The sequence below is a fragment of the Bos grunniens genome, chromosome 7, assembly GCF_055505025.1.
Source record: "Bos grunniens cultivar Pamir isolate PY7600 chromosome 7, Bosgru_T2T1.0, whole genome shotgun sequence".
Classification (NCBI taxonomy): domain Eukaryota; kingdom Metazoa; phylum Chordata; class Mammalia; order Artiodactyla; family Bovidae; genus Bos; species Bos grunniens.
The window spans coordinates 71,857,352-71,875,547 of record NC_141171.1 but is presented as its reverse complement, the minus strand read 5'-3'; the positions used below and the strand labels follow the sequence as shown (position 1 = coordinate 71,875,547).

At 47.8% G+C, this 18,196-nt stretch overlaps 1 protein-coding gene across 3 annotated transcripts in view; it reads left to right on the top strand.

Moving 5' to 3' along the window:
• CCNJL (cyclin J like) overlaps positions 1–18,196 on the top strand; it is a 62,638-nt gene that overhangs the window by 29,598 nt on the left and 14,844 nt on the right. For all 3 annotated transcript variants that reach the window (XM_086412725.1, XM_086412723.1, XM_086412724.1), the window contains exon 3: positions 1,305–1,518. In XM_086412725.1, the coding sequence (XP_086268851.1) occupies positions 1,305–1,518 (214 nt within the window). The remainder of the gene's footprint in view (positions 1–1,304; positions 1,519–18,196) is intronic.

Here is an 18,196-nt window from a genome sequence, read left to right as displayed (position 1 = left end):
CTAAACTGTGTCTGGTCTGCTTGGTTAAATGTATGGTAGAGGTATAAGAAAATTTTTTCATTCATCAAAATCTTGGGTGACATAGTTTTCTTGTTGCACTTGCTTGTGTTTGACTGATAAATTCAGATGCTGCTACTGCTGCTGCTAAGTCGCTTCAGTCGTGTCCGACTCTGTGCAACCCCATAGACAGCAGCCCACCAGGCTCCCCCGTCCCTGGGATTCTCCAGGCAAGAACACTGGAGTGGGATGCCATTTCCTTCTCCAATGCATGAAAGTGAAAAGTGAAAGTGAAGTCGCTCAGTCATGTCTGACTCTTTAGCCACCCCATGGACTGCAGCCCACCAGGCTCCTCTGTCCATGGGATTTTCCAGGCAAGAGTACTGGAGTGGGGATGACACAGAAGTACATAAATTACGAAGGAAGAGTCACCTCCTCAGGGGACATATGATGGCTGAAACTTAGAAAAAGTGTGTATATAGAGAAAGAAAAGGTAAGGTAACAACTGATGAATCTGGGTGAAGGCTATTTGGAGTTCTCTGTACTCTAGTTTTTATTAGGCTGGGCCAGGTCTGAGTTGTAGCACTCAGGGTCTCCGATCATAGTGTCATGCAGGATGTTGTAGTTGTGGCATACACGATCTTTAGTTGTGGCATGTGAAGTCTTACTTGTGGCGTGTGGGATCTAGTTCCCTGACCAGGGATGGAACCTGGCCCCCCTGCATTGGGAGTGTGGATCTTAACCACTGGACCACCAGGGAAGTCCTTATGCTCAAAATTAACAACCTTTCTTACACTGAATTTTTTTCAAAACAGTGTTTCTCACAATCGCACCCATAGAGGAAATTAAGCCGAGGACCCTGAAAGGTTGCTGGGTGCTTGGTACTTTACATCCATTTTTCATTTAATCCTCAGCTGTTGGAAAGGAAGCCAAGGTGAAGGTGGGCTGACCAAGGTCATACAACTTGGTTGAGTGGAAAAACCTGAATTTGGACTTGGGACTCCAACTTAAGTCCTCCTGTGTGTTTTATGGCCTTGTGCATCTCAGGCAGTCGACCTTTTGCTGGGAATGACCAGGCTGCTTCCTTTGCCTCTGTCTTCACGTTCTTGACACTTCACGAGCCTGAGCTCAGCGAGGGCAGGAGGGGGATGGTCCAAGAGTTTCTAGAATAGAGCGACTGCCATTTGGGGCTTGAAGGAAAGCGAAGAGGGAATGGAGGGAATTGATGCTCCCTCACCAGCCAGCAGGTGGGCCGTGAGGCTCCTGGGAGGCAGCCCTGACCCCCTCTTCTGCCCTACCTGTTCCAGGAGCTGAAGCTGCCCACCTTCCGAGCCCACTCCCCGCTCCTGAAGAGCCGCCGGTTCTTTGTCGACATCTTGACCCTGCTGAGCAGCCACTGCCAGCTTTGCCCCGCTGCCCGGCACCTGGCTGTCTACCTGCTGGATCATTTCCTGGATCGCTATGACATCACCACCTCCAAGCAGCTCTACGCCGTGGCGGTCTCCTGCCTCCTGCTCGCAAGTACGTGGAACCTGCTTCCTTCCCTGTGCCGTGCCCTCCTGCTCCACGAGCCCACGTGCTCCCGAATTGTTCTACATTTCCGTGATCTTTGTGCATCTTCTGTATTCATCCTTAGCTGAATGCGAAGAAGTGAAGTTGCTCAGTTGTGTCCGACTCTTTGCAACCCCATGGAATGGAGCCTGCCGGGCTCCTCCATCCATGGGATTTCCCAGGCAAAAATACTGGAGTGGGTTGCCATTTCCTTCTCCAGTAGGTCTTCCCGACTTAGGGATCAAACCTGGATCTCCCACACTGCAGGGAGACGCTTTACCATCTGGGCTACTAGGGAAGCCCTAGCTGAATGCAAGCTATAGTAATAATAATCAACATGTTCTTTAGCATCTAAAATATACCAGGCTATAAGGCATAAGGATTTTAGCAACTTGGTCTTAAAAGAATCCACATAATGACTCTAGAAGACAGATCTTTGAGTACCTGCATTTCACCGAGGCACAGAGAGGTTAAGAAATTTTGCTTGGGTCTATAGCAGATAGGATTTGAGCCCAGAAATGCAGGATGCCAGAATCTGTGTCTTAACCCCATGTTACCTCCTTTCTGACATAGGGCCTCTGAATGTGCTAAGTGGGTGGGTGGGGAACTCTAGCAACCACTGTCCTTAGACATGTTTAGAAGTGTGACTGCTTGTGTGGGGCCCAAGCAGGAGTCAGGCCTGGGCACAGGCCTCTTTCAATGAGGCCTCACTAAAACACAGCATGGCTTTGACCATCTGTCTGTCTGCCTGGGTAGGAAATGAACATGCTCCTGGTCTGGTCCAAACAGAGTCTGCCATGCCATGCTGCCACTTTAAAATCGCCCTCTGGTTTGCTGACAGTCTTAAAAGGATCAGCCGTCAGGGTCCTGCCTCTCTGACCTCATGCCTTTCTCCTCTTACCTCCCTGGGTTCCAGCCAGTCCCCCTGCTCCCCTGTCACAGAGCTTTGAATCTGCTGTTCCCTCTGCCCAGACCCTCCATTCTCTTCCCCCGCCCATCTGGTCTTGGTTAGACGGCACTCAGGCCCTGCACTTGCATCCCCAAGAAAGCCTCCACCACTGCCTGCAGAGTGAGTGGTGCGTATGTAAGGTGTCTCTGATGTACAGTTCCACGGCATCGTGGATTTTTAATTAAAACCCACCTCCCCAACTAAGCAGGCTTCCCTGATGGCTCAGCTGTAAAGAATCTGCCTGCAGTGCAGGAGAGGCAGGAGAGTCTGGAGATGCTGGTTCAATTCCTGAAGAGCCCCTGGAGAAGGGAACGGCTACCTACTCCAGTATTCTTGCCTGGAGAATCCCATGGACAGAGGAACCTGCAGGCTACAGTCCATGGGGTCATAGTCCAACCTGCAGGCTACAGTCCAAGAGTTGGACAGGACTGAGTGACTGAGCAGCACACCCCCACTAAGCAGTGAGTTTCAGAGGGGAAAGGAGCACATAGGAAGGCCTCGGAATATAGTATTTGTGGACTAAAGGAAATGAATGGAGCCAAGGGTTCCCTTAGAGTGGGAACATCCACATTTCTCCAAGTTGCCCTTAATGCAGAGGAGCACATACCCTACAGTGACCAGCTGCAGTCACATTAGACCAGCTGCAGTCACATTACCTTGATATCTAATCAGATTTTGCCTTCGTCGCTGCATTACGTTACTGTCCTATTTTATTACAGGGGGCCCTTCCCCATTCTTTGATTTCCCGCTGATGCTTCAAGAAGACCATGCCCATTTTCTCCAGTGGCTTTGTCTGTCCCTGGCACACTGCTGTGAACCCTTCATCACCATCATGCAGTTCCAAACACATGGCATTAGAGTTTTTAGCATTCTGCCTTGTTTTCCACCCTGACACCTGCCACCTGCTGTTATCTATAATCCCTGTGCCAGCTTTGGGTTTACAGCCTTTCAATTTGTGATTTTCTCTACCTTGGACCAGCTGGCTTTCCCCTGTGATATAGGGGATCTTGGCTTGCTGGGAGACTGGCCTGCTTGCTACTTCAAAGTCCCAAATCAGCACGCAGCTCTCTTTGGTCTTGGGAGGAGCTGGGGGCTGGCGAGACGTCCCTGTCAGTGGAAGGCAGCACGGACGTCGCATTTCGGGGGGCCCTCGGGGAGTCTGCGCCGTGGCCTCTGGCTTGCTGCTGTCTGTGATCTGTGGTCTGCATCGAGGGCCCTGGGGCGGAGGACTTGGATTTCCACGGGGCCACCGAGGCTCCAGCGTCTGTCTGGGGAGCTGGGGTGGGAGGTGTTCACTGGGGACTTCTTTGTGCAGCGGCTGCCAGGGCAGAGGGGGGTGCCTTTCAGACAGAGAGGCAGACCCCTGACACACCCGCATGTCTGAGGGTGGCAGCCAGCCTCGAGTGGCAGGAATGGATTTTTCAGGACACCTGCCATATGCTCAGGGGCCCCAGGCAAGAAAAGTTTCCATGACAGCCTGAAATCCTATTCATTCCTCCTTCGCCTCTCCCCAGGCCAACTGTCGGCCACAAGGGAGGTCACCTTGCTCAGGAGGTTCGGAGTTCTGCTCATTTCCTAGCAAATAATTAATTCCCAGATAAGAAGGGTGACAGTTCTTGGGTTTTTGCAGCTGCTTCCAGGTGAGAGTCTTGCATAGATGGAGCCCTCTCACCCACATGCACTTTCTCTGCTCCCATAAAACAGGAGCCGGTCGAGAACCCATGTCTCCAGACTGCGGAAGGAGGAAGAAAAGCAAGAGTTTGTGGGCTGGTCCATGGCGGACCAGGGGCAGAGCCGCCCTTTGCCTCTCTGTGATCAAGTTTCATTTATTTATTTTTCATCCCCTGCATTGCTAAGTAGATTCTTAACCACTGGACCACCAGAGAAGTCCCTGTATGACCAAGTTAACTTCATTTCCTTCCTTAACAGAGGAGAGACTCCTGTTGTTGTTCAGTTGCTAAGTCGTGTCTGACTCTTTTGTGACCCCGTAGACTGTGTAGCCCCCCAGTCTCCTTTGTCCATGGGATTTCCCAGGCAAGAGTACTGGAGTGGGGTGCCATTTCCTCCTTCAAGGGATCTTCCCGACGCAGGGATCAAACTCATCTCCTGCATTGGCAGGCAGATTCTTTACCACTGAGCCACCAGGATACCCTGGAGAGACTCCTTCTGTAAGTATAATCTAGATCTAAGTGTGCCATAAATTGAATAGAGCCACTGTCTTCTGGAGTCTTTTGTCTTATACAGCACCCCTCGCTAGCTGTCTTTTGGTTGTTGTTGTTGTTTAATTAAAAGGGCAGTTTGACAACACAGAAACCCCACCACTTGCAGGTGAGTTGGCTTTGATGGTGCCCCATAATCATCGTCCTGATGGGCTGGCTGCATTGTTTACTGGTCCCTTTCTACATACCCAGCCCTGTGCCAGCCACTTCATACACACGTCACTTGGAAGCCTTGCACCCAGCCCGGGTAGTCGTGCTGTCATCCGCCCATTCTGTAGGTTCAGAGAGGCCCCAAATCACACAGTTTGGAATTTTGCTTTGTTTTTTTAAATTGAGGTAGAATTCACATCACAACATAGAATCTACCATTCTGACCACTGTAAAGTGTGCGGTTCTGTGGCATTTAGTTCACGTACCACTGTTGCACAGCCATCAGCTCTTTCTAGTTCCAGAACGTGCCCATCACTCCGAAAGGGGCCCACGTACCCCATTAACCAGCCAGTTCCCATTCCTGCCCATCCCTAGCCCCTGGCAACCACCCGTCTGTTTTGTGTCTGTTCTGGATATCGCATATGGAAAGGAATCATACAATATGTGACCTTTTTATGTCTGCTTTCTTTTAAGTTTTTAAGATTCATCCATGTTGTAGCATGTGTCAGTACTTCAGTACCTCATCCCTTGTTATGGCTGTATGGATACGTACAGCCTTGCATGGATGGACCACAATTTGTGTATCCATTCACATGTTGATGGACATGGGGGTGGTTTTCACGTTTTGGCTGCTAGGATTAGTGCTGCTGTGAACATTTGAGCACCAATTTTGTTTGAACATTTATTTTCAATTCTTTTGATTATCAACGTCGGAGTGGAGTTGCTGCCCAGATGTGGTTATTCTGTGTTGAACTTTTTGAAGGAAACTTGGAGTTTCGCCTTTGCCTCGTTATTGCCGTTCAGAGATGAATGTGTGCTGAGTCCTTATCCCCAGGATATGGACCGGGGAAAGAGAGAAAGGAGAGAGGGAAGGAAAGAAAATCAGAAAGGCAAGAGGCATGACCAGTGGCATTTTGCTAGGATGGCAAGGCCTTAAATGTAGTATAAGATCTTACGATGATGATATAAAAAGTATGAGATGCAGTAAGTCCCCGACATATGAACAAATTCCGTTTTGAGAGTGCATTCATAAGTCCAACAAAGTTAGCCTAGGTACCTGACTAACACAATCTGCTATGTAGTACTGTACTGTAATGTTTGTAATACTTTTCATATAGATAACACACAAAAACAAAAGCAAAAAATAAAACATTTTTAATCTTGCAGTACAGTACCTTGAAAAGTACAGTAGTACAGTACAACAGCTGGCATACAGGGGCTGGTATCGATTGAACGGGCAAGAAGAGTTACTGACGGGAGGGGGGAGAGGAGGGGGAGATGGTAGAGCTGAAGGATCGTCAGCAATAGGAGACAGAGAGCAAGCTGCAATTTCACTCATGCCTGGCATTGATGGAACACACATTTGCATCTTTGAATCTTTGCAACTTGAAGGTTCATATGTAGGAGACTTACTATATATATGTATATATATATATATATTTTTTTTTTTTTTACTGTATGTTTTTATTGTTAAAAAGAATCCAAAAGGAACAGAAGCACCTAGCATAAAAAAATTAGTTTCTCCCCAAATCCATAGTCCCATTCCCAAAGTTTGGGGTGTATCAGTCCAGATCTAGATGTACTTATGTATTTTTGTAATTGAGAAAATAAATTTCATTTCTCAGAGTGGGGGAGGGAATGAATCGTAGGTTAACAGCTGAATAAACTGCCCAGTAAACAAAATTGCCAGATTTCCTCCCTTCCTCCTTTTATCATTCTTTTTTTTTTTCATTATTTCTTGCCAGCTAATCCCAGTTCCATTATACTTTCTCTTTGCAAGCGTCTGTTTTCTTTCATTGTGACTTTCGGACCCCTGCCCACTCCCTGAGAAAACAATGTTTCTGAGTGCTGAATTGTTGGTGAGCCGCATCCTGCCCGACTTCTGATTTGTGAAAAGCTGTGGGAGCTCAGGGAGATGAATCCATGTGTTTCTTAGGATAAAATTCTGACTTCCATTTTTTTGCAGCTGAGCCTGAGTCCAGTGCTAGCCTTCATCTCAGCTCTCATCCTTCTCCCCAGGAGAGGGAGGCATCAAGCAGGAGGGTGATCCCATGGTCTCTGCAAGGAAAGGACCCCTCTCTGTCCTTGGGTCCTCATGCAGGGCAGGCTCCCTTAGCCGGGCCCGAGTCAGTCTTGCTATTCTGTGCTTACCTGTAGTAGGCACATCTCCCACTGGTAGAGTTTTAAAATTAGCAGTGGTACACTCACTTGTAATAAGATTCAAAGACTAAAATAAAAAATCTGTTACCCATCCCACTCTCCAGAGACAACTTATGGGAACAGTTTCTTATATCTCTGCCCAAAACCGATTGAATGTATTTTCTAGGAATATTCTGTGTGTATACAAACATACAGTCAGCTTTCATGAGCCAAGATTCCATACTTGCAAATTCACCTGCTCACTGGAATTTATTTGTGACTCCAAAACCAATGCTTCTGGAACTTTGGGGGCCAGCTCTGTGCTTTCTCATTTCGGCTCTCACACTAATAGCAAATATCAGGTGGCCTTTTCGGCTCTGTTTAGTGCCTTGTTTTCGGATTTTTCTGCTTGTTGTTGATTTTGCTGTGTGAAATGAGCCCCCACCATCATGTTGAACTACAGTATTCTGTTCTTGCGTTTAGGAAGGCTGTGCTCTATGTTTCTTAGGAGAACATTTGTTTGTTAGGTAAGCTTTGTTCAGGCAAAAGGTATAGTGCTGTTAGTTGTGAGTTCAGTGATCATAAATCAATGATATATTAAACAAAAATACACAGAAAAGGTTACGTAGCGGGTTTTTTGGCTCCACTGGGTCTTTGTTGCTGCACTCAGGCTTTCTCTAGCTTCTGTGGGTGGGCTTCTTGTTGCCATGGCTTCTCTTTTGGAGCTTGGGTTCTAAGCACATGGGCTCAGGAGTTGTGGCACATGGACATAGCTGCTCCATGGCATGTGGAATCTTCTTGGACCAGGGATTGATTCTTAACTAAAAAGCTTAGTGTTAGTCCAAAAAAGCTTATGTGTTGATTGATTGTGATCAGATTCACAGGAACCTAACCCTGTATCTTCCCTCTAGGAGCATGGTTCTGTGTTCACCAGATTAGTGTGCACCGTGAAGAATCAGGATCAGTTAGATCTGCACAAGTGGGTTAACACCAAAGATGCTTTCTTTGTGGTACCTTAGGGAATGTCTTTCCCATCAGTCTTTGTGGAGGTACCTTACTCTTTATACTGAGTGCAGAGTTCTCCATGTTATAAACACCGACATCCATAGAATGATTTCTCTGTCAATGGATATTTACACTGTCATCCTTTTTTTCTTTTTACACTGCTTTACACAATGTGACAACAACTGTCTTCCCTGCATCTTTGCACACTGAAGTATGTCTGTGGGATAAATGCCCAGAGATGAAATGGCTTTGGTCAGAGGTATGTGCATTTAAGATTTTGGTAGGCTGCACTGAAACCAACAGCTGAGGAGATCCTTTGTTTCTTCAGTTGAACTTAGTGTGCAGGAGCCTTTGGAGCCACACTTCTCCACCATCAGAAGGAGAGCCACGTCCCTCCCCCATTCTGGCCCCTCGTCACTGTCCACTAGGGCTTCCCAGCGGGGAGTGCATTTGCATCCCGCCTTTCTGCCTTGTCCTGTCCAGGATGCCCAGGTAAGAAATGAGTTCCCACAACAACTACTTTTAAGGCTTCTTAAGCCAGACATCAATAGCCTCATCTCTTAGTGAAGGTACCAAAAGAAGCACTGCCTCTGGGCCTCCGTAGATTCTAGAAGAGACCTGTCTTTCTCTTAGTAAACTGTCTTCCTCTCTCTCTCACCCCTGTATCCTTCCCCTCCCCTTCCCCTGCTTTGATTACTTAGCAGCTGAGAAGCAGCTTCTTTGCCAGCGGAGTGGGGGGATGGGGTCGCTCCCTCTGAGACTTTGAGATTTCGGAAACTTGAAAGCAACCCTAATCCCTCCTGATGTCCCTCCTGGACAGGGATGAAGGAAGATGCCCCAGCTCGCCCTAAAGCCAGGGATTCTTGGGACCCCACTGGGGCACCAATCACAGGCTGCTTGTGTGCCTGCATGCTCAGTCATGTCGGAGCAACTTTTGTAACCTTTTGGACTGTAGCCCTCAAAGCTTCTCTGTCCATGGGGTTTTCCAGACAAGGACACTGGAGTGAGTTGCCATTTCGTCCTCCAGAGGACCTTCCCAACCCAGGGATTGTCTCAGCAGATGGAAGTGGGGGCAATTTTTCCAGGTAGCCTTGTTCAGGGCTGTGCTTCAAAAAAGTGTGAGACTTATTTATAGGATTAGACTCAAATCTGCAAGGAAACTTGGCTGTCCCTGTTCAGGAAATAATTCAGCGCTCCCTGCCTCTCGTGCAAGAGTGGTCGGCCCTGTATTTCCTTCCTGCCGTGGTTTCACATTTCAGAAGTCAGGATGGGTCTCACCTTTGATGCGTGCGCTTGATACGACCAGTGTGTGTTACTTCCTCCAGAAAGCTGCTGCAGTGTCCGTGGTGCGTGTTCTAATCTATAGTATTTCAGCGGTGGCCGCACAGCACAAGGCAGGCTAGAAACAGTGGTCTGTCACGTGAGTGCCACGCCGAGCAGCTCCAGTGTTACTGTAGCGAGGACGTGGTGATTTTCCATTTCCTGTTTCTGCAGACTGGCAGGCTTAGAACTATTTGAGGGGAGGGATTCTGTGTGAAGTGCCTGTCAGACAGCTGACTGGGCTGGAAACTGAGAAATTGCGCCATTTGCCCTAGCAAGTCTAGTACCCAGACCTGTTCAGCAAAGGCCTGCTGTTCTGGTCTCAGAGATTTTTTGAGGGGAGGGGGAATCTTGAGCTGCATGAGTTGATTTATCATGCGGTGTTCAAGAGCCCTTGACCCCACATGGGTAAAATAGTCAAAAATAACCTGTATTCTGCCTTTGCTGTATGCCAGACATAGCGGTCAACCTCAGGGAGACGGGGTGAACAGTAGGAGTTCACCTGGAAGACTCAGCAGCACATAGCGGGGCACAAAGCAGATCAAGCCCGCATCCTAAGCAGGCTTCAAGCCAAGCGTGACCAGCAAGTCCTGGGCACATGCCAAGAACAAGCCAGTCACCCTGCTGAGAAGAGCGAAGTGTCCTTACTGTTAAGAGAACATTTCGGTTCACACCATGACTAGGATATTGACATTGGGCATGGTGTCTGCTCCTCATGCTATCTGCAGTTTGGCTGCTGGGATCTAGGCATCTTTATTTTCTTATTTACAGTAACCTTGAACCCACCGAGCAATGAATGCTCGGTGTCTTACAGTTCTTTCTCTGCTGTCACAGCCAGGATTGCATTATAAGTATCCTGCTAATGCTGAAGGCTTAGAGGGCAGAGTTCAGAATCCTTCATCATTGGGCCACCAGTTCTCCACACCCAGAGTCTGTCCTCCAGGTTAGAGCCCTTCCCTGCCTTGCCAAGGAGACTTGGGCTCTGCGTGGTGGGGTGTCCACACCTCTGGTCACAGCATTCTGCCCTCCATGAGGCACCCACCAATTGTCTGCATTGGTTACAGTAGGACCAGCAAGGCAGCTTTTGGTTCTTTTCTCTTTTTTTTTCCTCTCTTCAGTATAATTTCCAGGCTTCCCTGGTGCCTCAGTGGTAAAGAATCCACCTGCCCATGCAGGAGATACGGGTTTGAACTCTGGTCTGGAAAGATGCCACGGAGCAGCTAAGCCCATGCACCGCAACCACTGAGCCCACATTCTGCAAATACTGCAGCTCTCGCGCGCCCTAGAGCCTGTGCTCTGCAAGAAGAGTGAGAAGCCTACGCACTGCAAAAGGAGAGGAGCTCTCAAGGCACCAAAGACCCAGCACAGCCAAAGAAAAAAATAAATAGAATTATTTTTAAAAAAGAAACGTATGATTTCCATTTTATTGTCTTTTCAGAGAACAGTATTTCTTCAGTCTTTAAGGATTCATCTCCTTTCATGGGCTTCAGTGGAGGTCATGGAGCAGCACCTGCAGTCTAAATCAGGGTGGTGGTGTTCAGGGTGCGCTTTCTGAGAATGATGCCTGGTTGACTACTTTGCTGTGAATGGTACAGTTCACCCAGTAATGTTGTTTCACGTACACCTTGGGAAGCACAGAGATGTCGAAAACACTTGATTCAAAATTGTCGTCCCTGATGGCTGCGGCCTCTATGATGTCCCGAATGACAATTTTTTTTTTTTTTTTTTGGCCGCACTGAGTCTTTGTTGCTGCGCATGGGCTTTCTCTAGTTGCAGCGAGTCGGGGCTGCCAGCTAGCTGTGGTGCACAAGCTTCTCACTGCGGTGGCTTCTCCTGTTGCGGACCACGGGCTCCAGGGCGTGGCCTTCAGTATTTGTGGCGTGGGCTTAGTTGCCCCGAGGCATGCGGGATCTTCCTGGACCAGGGGGTGGCAGGGGCCAATGCCCCATGCATTGGGAGGCGGATTCTTAACCACTGGACCTCGAGGGAAGTCTGAATGACAAACTTCTTAATGGCCTTATCCTTGGGCGTGCACTGGGCATAGTTGGTGCTCTGAACAGGCTGCACATGACCACGGCTTTTTTTCTGTAGGACCATTGTTCCTTCTTTTCTCGGTGATCTTGGAAACGAGGCGAGAGAGGAGGTTTGCTTTAAAACTCCTTTCAGACCCAAAGGAAATGTGCCAGCCTAGCCTTCCCTGGGAGGTCAGATGAGATTAATCTTTTTCTTTTTTTGGCAGATCTTAATTCCCAGGCCAGGGATTGAACCTGGGCCCTCAGAAGTGAGAGTGTGGAATCCTAATCAGTAGACTGCCAGGAAATTCCCCCAAGATGAGATTGTATTATTTGTGTTTGCCTAGATTTTCAAGATGGTCTTCAGGGAGCATGCCTCACCTCTTCCTACATCCTCATCTTGAATGAGGGCAGATCCACATTTAGGAACCTTCTCTAGCACTTACTTTGCTGGTTCTGGCTTCTAGAGTCCCAGCAATGGCGTCTTGATTTCTGAGAAGTTGAAACTGTTTTTCCTCAGCGGCAGAATGATATTTGTTCCTTGTAGAAAACTAGAAAATAGAAAAAAGTAGAAAGCATACAATAAAAGATAGTTGCAAACCCACTGCGTTTTTTCCTACAATCAGAATTTGGCGGTGGAGGGCAGATCCTGGCCTCAGTGATCATGGGATGGTTAAGATTTATTGTTTACAGGCCAGGCGGTGTTTTGAACTCTTTATGTGGATTTGCTCATTTAATCTTCAATGAAGATTTAGGAACCTTCGTTGTGAAGTAGGCACTGTTATTTCCTCCAGTTGACAGAGGAGGAAACCGAGACCCAGTGGTTGGGTAACTTGCCCATTGGGTGAGCGGCCCGGATGAGGACCCAGGTGGCCCTGAGTCCTTGCTTTCAGCCACAACACAACATCAGCCTTTGTCACCAAGCAGGTCACTTTCTTCCTTGGCCATAGCAGAAGACTCAAACCAGCAGCCGGAGAGGTTGCTGGGAGATGCCTGGCTCCTCTGCTTTCTGAGTCTGCTGAGCTGCGTTTCAGCTGACCTGGGTGGAAGCTTCAGCCCCAGGGACCAGGCCTCATGATTGGAAGCAGCTCCCCCCTGACCTTGAGAGAGGCAGCCAAGGTTGCTGCCTTGCTCCTCCTCCTGCCACCTCCTCCTCTTCTTCCTCCCCCTCCCCCCCTCCCTTCTCCAAGCAGAGACGTTGGAATAACAAAGGATCCAGAACTCCGACATCCACGCCTTCAGCTCAGAAGAGAACTTGTTGTCAGCTTTTCTGCCGCTGGCAGCCCCGTCAGGCCTGGTCCGGAGCTACCCGGGTCAGCTGGCAGGGGCATTCTGCAAAGCAGGGGCCTTCATTACAGGGGAGAACTCCCTTCCACTGCACAAAGCACTGCTTGACCCTGGCCCCAGAAACCAGCCGTGTACATGACAGGGGCCCACGTTGCACGCCCCTGCTTTTACACTCAGTGAAATTATTTGAGTCCCTTTTAAAGAGGAGCACAGAGGAGCCCAGGTTTAGCTGGGGTCAGCGAGTGAAGTCATCACGCCAGTTTGCTCCATCCTGAGACAGGGAAGCCCTCACTGCCAGAAGGGAAGCCGGTGTGTGACCCAGCTGGCTGAATGCCACCTCTGACTCGGAGGCATTTTTACAATTTCCTCCTGGAGAAAACAACTACCCGCAGCCTCACCTCCAGTCCAGAGTTGAACTCCGGAATTGAGCCAGCCTGAAGGACATCAGCCAGGGCTGATGTCCTTCAGAATGGACTGGTTAGATCTCCTTGCAGTAGGATTATAGGAAATAATATGAACGAATTCCTTAGCACAGTGCTTTACGCAGCAAATAATAAACGCCAGTTGGGTGATGAGCACTACTATCTACAAGTATCTATACATTCTATGGGCTGGAGGTGGTTTAGGGCACAGCCATCAAACTGCAAACCTTGCAGTCCAAGGGACTCTCAAGAGTCTTCTCCAACACCACAGTTCAAAAGCATCACTTCTTCGGCGCTCAGCCTTCTTCACATCCAACTCTCACATCCATACATGACCACAGGAAAAACCATAGCCTTTCTGACTTACTTAGTAGCTAATCTCCAGGTCCATCCACGTTGCCGCAGATGGCGTTGTTTCATCTTTTTTGTGCCTGAGTGGTATTCCGTAGTATACATGTGCCACATCTTGTTCATCTGTTGATGAACGTTTGGATTGTTTCCATGTCTTAGCTGTGAATAATGCGATGTGAGTATAAGGCTGCATATATCTTTTTGAATTATGGTTTTGCCTGGATATATGCCCAGGAATGGGGTTGCTGGATCATATGATGATTCTGTTTTTAATTTTCTGAGGAATCTCCACACTGTTTTGCACAGTGGCTGCACCAACTTACATTCCCACCAACAATGTAGGAGGTTTCCTTTTTTCCCCACATCCTCTAGGGGAGGCTATTCTTTATTGCAGAAAGTTTGCTTTGGAAGAAAAAACTAAGTCTCTTTGATCATACACATCTTTAGTGGAAAGGCTCTGGGATTAAATTACTAAATGGCATAAAGAGGAGGATTGACAGAGATGAGTATTTGTGGACAACAGGGTGGTTAGATGGGGAGATTGCAGCTGGCCTGACACCCATGTTCATGGGAATTCCTGTGCCCAGATAAATATACTCTCAGAGACTTTCTGGGATTGCAAGGATCTTTGTGACTGTATCTGAGATTTCTTGCTTGTGGAATAGAAAACTCTGGACTTTGGAACCATTTATGTATTCATTTTAAAAAGAACTACTTAAGTATTAAATTTGTGCTGGCTGCTGTGCTAAGTGAAGGGCATGTATAATGTTACAAAGACGGGTGTGTTCCCATCCTCATGGAATAAGGAGCTACCCAGACTTTTCATTTTGCTCTTGCTCTTCACAACTGGGTGATTGGGCAACTCACTTAACCTTTCTGAGCTTCTAATTCCATGAGGAAAACACTCCCAAACCTCTTGGGTTGTTCCCAGAATGAACTGAGTTTGCTTGGCAGTTCCTGAGGCTGGGCCTCCCTGAGGGCTGCCTGCATTGTTTGATGCCTGCTTTGCAGTGCTGGAGCCTTCGAGACAGAGGGGAGCCCAGAGTGAACCACGTGACCTCTGGGGCTCACATTCTAATGTGTGGATTCTCTGCCTCTTGCCAACCAGCTAGACTAGGAAAGTCCCTCCCCTGTGAGGAGGACCCATCCGGGAAAGGCCTTGGACCCCACACTGCCCTTGACCTCCCAGGCTGTGTTAACCTTGAAATCACTAGCAGGAGGGTGGAATTTAAGGTCACAGTCTAGGGCAAGGAGGCTGGAGCCACTCTGGCATTCTCTCTGGGGGTCTGGTACAGCCCGGCGGGTGGGATCAGTGGGGCTGAGGGAGCCTTTGGTTGGACTTACTTTCACCCCTTTTTCAGACCCCGTAAGAAAATGTTGTGTTGACTGCCAACGCTAGTTTGTCTCTACTCAACTAACACAACTTTAGAAGAAGATCCCAGGTCCAGGGTGCAAAGAATAAATACCAAGTTCAGTAAATAATAGCAGCAGCTGCTACCATTTATGGAGCCCTTGCTTTACCCTGGGTCCTTTGCCAATCATAATACCTTCTGTCTCCTTGAGCCCTCCCAACCATCCTTTGGGGTGTAGGTTTCCATGTGATTGCCCAGAATCGTGCAAATCATAATAGCAGTGAGGATGGAGAACTAGCACCTAGGCCTGACCTTGAAATCCTTGGTGGGGTTGGGGGTGAGGGTTCAAGAGGAGGCATTTCTTGTCTGTTTCCATTAAGGACCCCCCTCCCCCAGAATCTGGGCTTCCCCTGGTAGCAGGATGCTCAGCCCTCATTAAATATCTTGCTCAAAAACAAAAAGCAAACAAACAAAAAAATCCTGCTCTTCCTGAAGGCCACTTCTCTCCCCTCCTTAAAAGAAGAATCTAAGGAAGAATTTGCATCAGAAAGGTCTCCTTTCTGCCTGGCCCAGCCTAGGAGCTAAAGGGTCGAGTACTTCCTCTCCCAGCCACTGGGGAAAAGCCCTTTCCATCAGGGCCTTCTCTTTCCTCTTGGGTCCTCACCTCCTCTACCACCCAGCACCTTCTTCTGTCATGTCAGAAGATCTTAGGTTCACCTGGAGGGCCAGGCAGTCACCAGAGTGGCTCTTTACCCTCCGACCTGCTTACCACCCTTCCCTTTATCATCGGCTGCACAAAGAGCAGGGCCGAGGGCTGCTGGAAGAAGGAGGAGTAGCCGTGGGGTCTCAATCCCTGATCAAGAACATTTTGTTTCTCCATCTCAGATGAAAAACGGGGGCGGTGGGTGTGGGGGGAGACTTTAAAATAGGAGAGTGGCCTTTCTTGAGAAAGAGCAGCTTTGCCTGTTTTAAAAGGCATTGCACTTCTTTAGCAAAGAAGAATTGATTTCATAGCTGTTGCATTAAAAGCTGGTCTCTTTAGCCAGGAGGCCTTGGCTGCATGTCTGAGCCTAGGTTTAGCTCCTGAATGAGCAGCAGGCAATCCTAAATGAATCTCAAGCGTGTGTCTTGCCAGGGATGTAGGATTCTTGTAGGAATTAACTGGAATCTGTCTAGTAGAGAGTGGGCAGCACTGAGCTCGGGCATGAGAAACAGGCAACTTTTTATTAAAAGGCCAGTTTTTTAAAGAAAAACTCCTATTCTGTGCTTGTTTACCTTTTTGTTTAAGGATTTTTCTTTTCTTTTCTTTTTTTTCCCTCTTTTGGCTGTGTGGCATGCAGGATCTTAGTTTTCCAACCAGGGATTGAACCTGAACCCCCTGAAGTAGAAGCACAGAGTCTTAATCACTGATCCACCAGGGAAATTGCAAGACTTTTTCTAAAGACAGTATAAATGTGGATGATCATTAAAGGTTCATAATGCATTCATGGGATTTCATTATAACATTTTCTCTGTGGGGTTTGTGGGTTTTTTTGTAATATTTAAAATTTTCTGAAATTAAGAGTTTGAGGGGTTTTTTAAGCAATTAAAAATATTGCTTCTCTTGGTCCTACCTCAGAAAAGTCAGTATTATATTTTTATATGCTCTATTTCTGCTTTATTGACTATGCCAAAGCATTTGACTATGTGGATCACAATAAACTGTGGAAAATTCTGAAAGAGATGGGAATACCAGAGCACTTGACCTGCCTCTTGGGAAATCTGTATGCAGGTCAGGAAGCAACAGTTAGAACTGGACATGGAATAACAGACTGGTTGCAAATAGGAAAAGGAGTACGTCAAGGCTGTATATTGTCACCCTGCTTATTTAACTTCTATGCAGAGTACATCATGAGAAACGCTGGGCTGGAAGGAGCACAAGCTGGAATCAAGATTGCCGGGAGAAATATCAATAACCTCAGATATGCAGATGACACCACCCTTATGGCAGAAAGTGAAGAGGAACTCAAAAGCCTCTTGATGAAAGTGAAAGTGGAGAGTGAAAAAGTTGGCTTAAAGCTCAACATTCAGAAAACGAAGATCATGGCATCCGGTCCCATCACTTCATGGGAAATAGAAGGGGAAACAGTAGAAACAGTGTCAGACTTTATTTTTCTGGGCTCCAAAATCACTGCAGATGGTGACTGCAGCCATGAAATTAAAAGACGCTTACTCCTTGAAAGGAAAGTTATGACGAACCTAGATAGCATATTCAAAAGCAGAGACGTTACTTTGCCAAAAAAGGTCCATCTAGTCAAGGCTATGGTTTTTCCAGTGGTCATGTATGGATGTGAGAGTTGGACTGTGAAGAAAGCTGAGTGCCAAAGAATTGATGCTTTTGAACTGTGGTGTTGGAGAAGAGTCTTGAGAGTCCCTTGGACTGCAAGGAGATCCAACCAGTCCATTCTAAAGGAGATCAGTCCTGGGATTTCTTTGGAAGGAATGATGCTAAAGCTGAAACTCCAGTACTTTGGCCACCTCATGTGAAGAGTTGACTCATTGGAAAAGACTGATGCTGGGAGGGGTTGGGGGCAGGAGGAAAAGGGGACGACAGAGGATGAGATGGCTGGATGGCATCACCGACTCGATGGATGTGAGTTTGAGTGAATTCTGGGAGATGGTGATGGACAGGGAGGCCTGGCGTGCTGCGATTCATGGGGTCGCAAAGAGTCGGACACGACTGAGCGACTGAACTGAACTGAACTGAAGGCTTGATTGTCAGGACAGTAGGTAGAATAAGAAAGAGCTAATCTTTAGTCAGTTCCGAGAGACAGAAAGTAGAAAGGCAGTTATCAGGGCCTGGGAGAGGGGAACAGAGAGTTGTTAAGTGGGTACAGAGTTTCCATTTTTGCAAAATGAAAAGAGTTCCGGAGATTGGTTACACAATAGTGTGAATGTACTTAATGCCACTGATCAGTACAATTAAAGGGTTAAAGTGGTACATTTTATGTTATGTGCATTTTACTACATTTTTTAAAAAAGGAAAAGCTATTGTGTGGATATCCCTTCCAAGGCTTGCTGGCTTGGCAGTGTCTGGCCACTGTGGTGGAGACTGTGGTTTAGGCCACTTGGTGGACACATGTCACCAGTCTACTGACTGTGACCTTCCAAGAGTGGCTCAGGCTCTCTTTGAACCGGCCCCCAGGAGTGTGGGAGCAGTCAGCCAGCTGATGCGCAGAGCATCCCCAAAGGTGTTGTTTGCACGTTTCACCGTCACCACCAACACTGGGCTCATGTGCACTTGACTGGCCTCCCAGATTCAGGGCGAGTGCTTTGATAGGCTTAGGATTTCTTTTTATAATTTCATTTATTTATTTTTGGTTGTGCGGGGTCTTCCTTGTCTCGAGGGCTTTTCTGTAGTTTCGGCAAGTAGGGGGCTACCCTTCAGCTGCGGTACACGGGC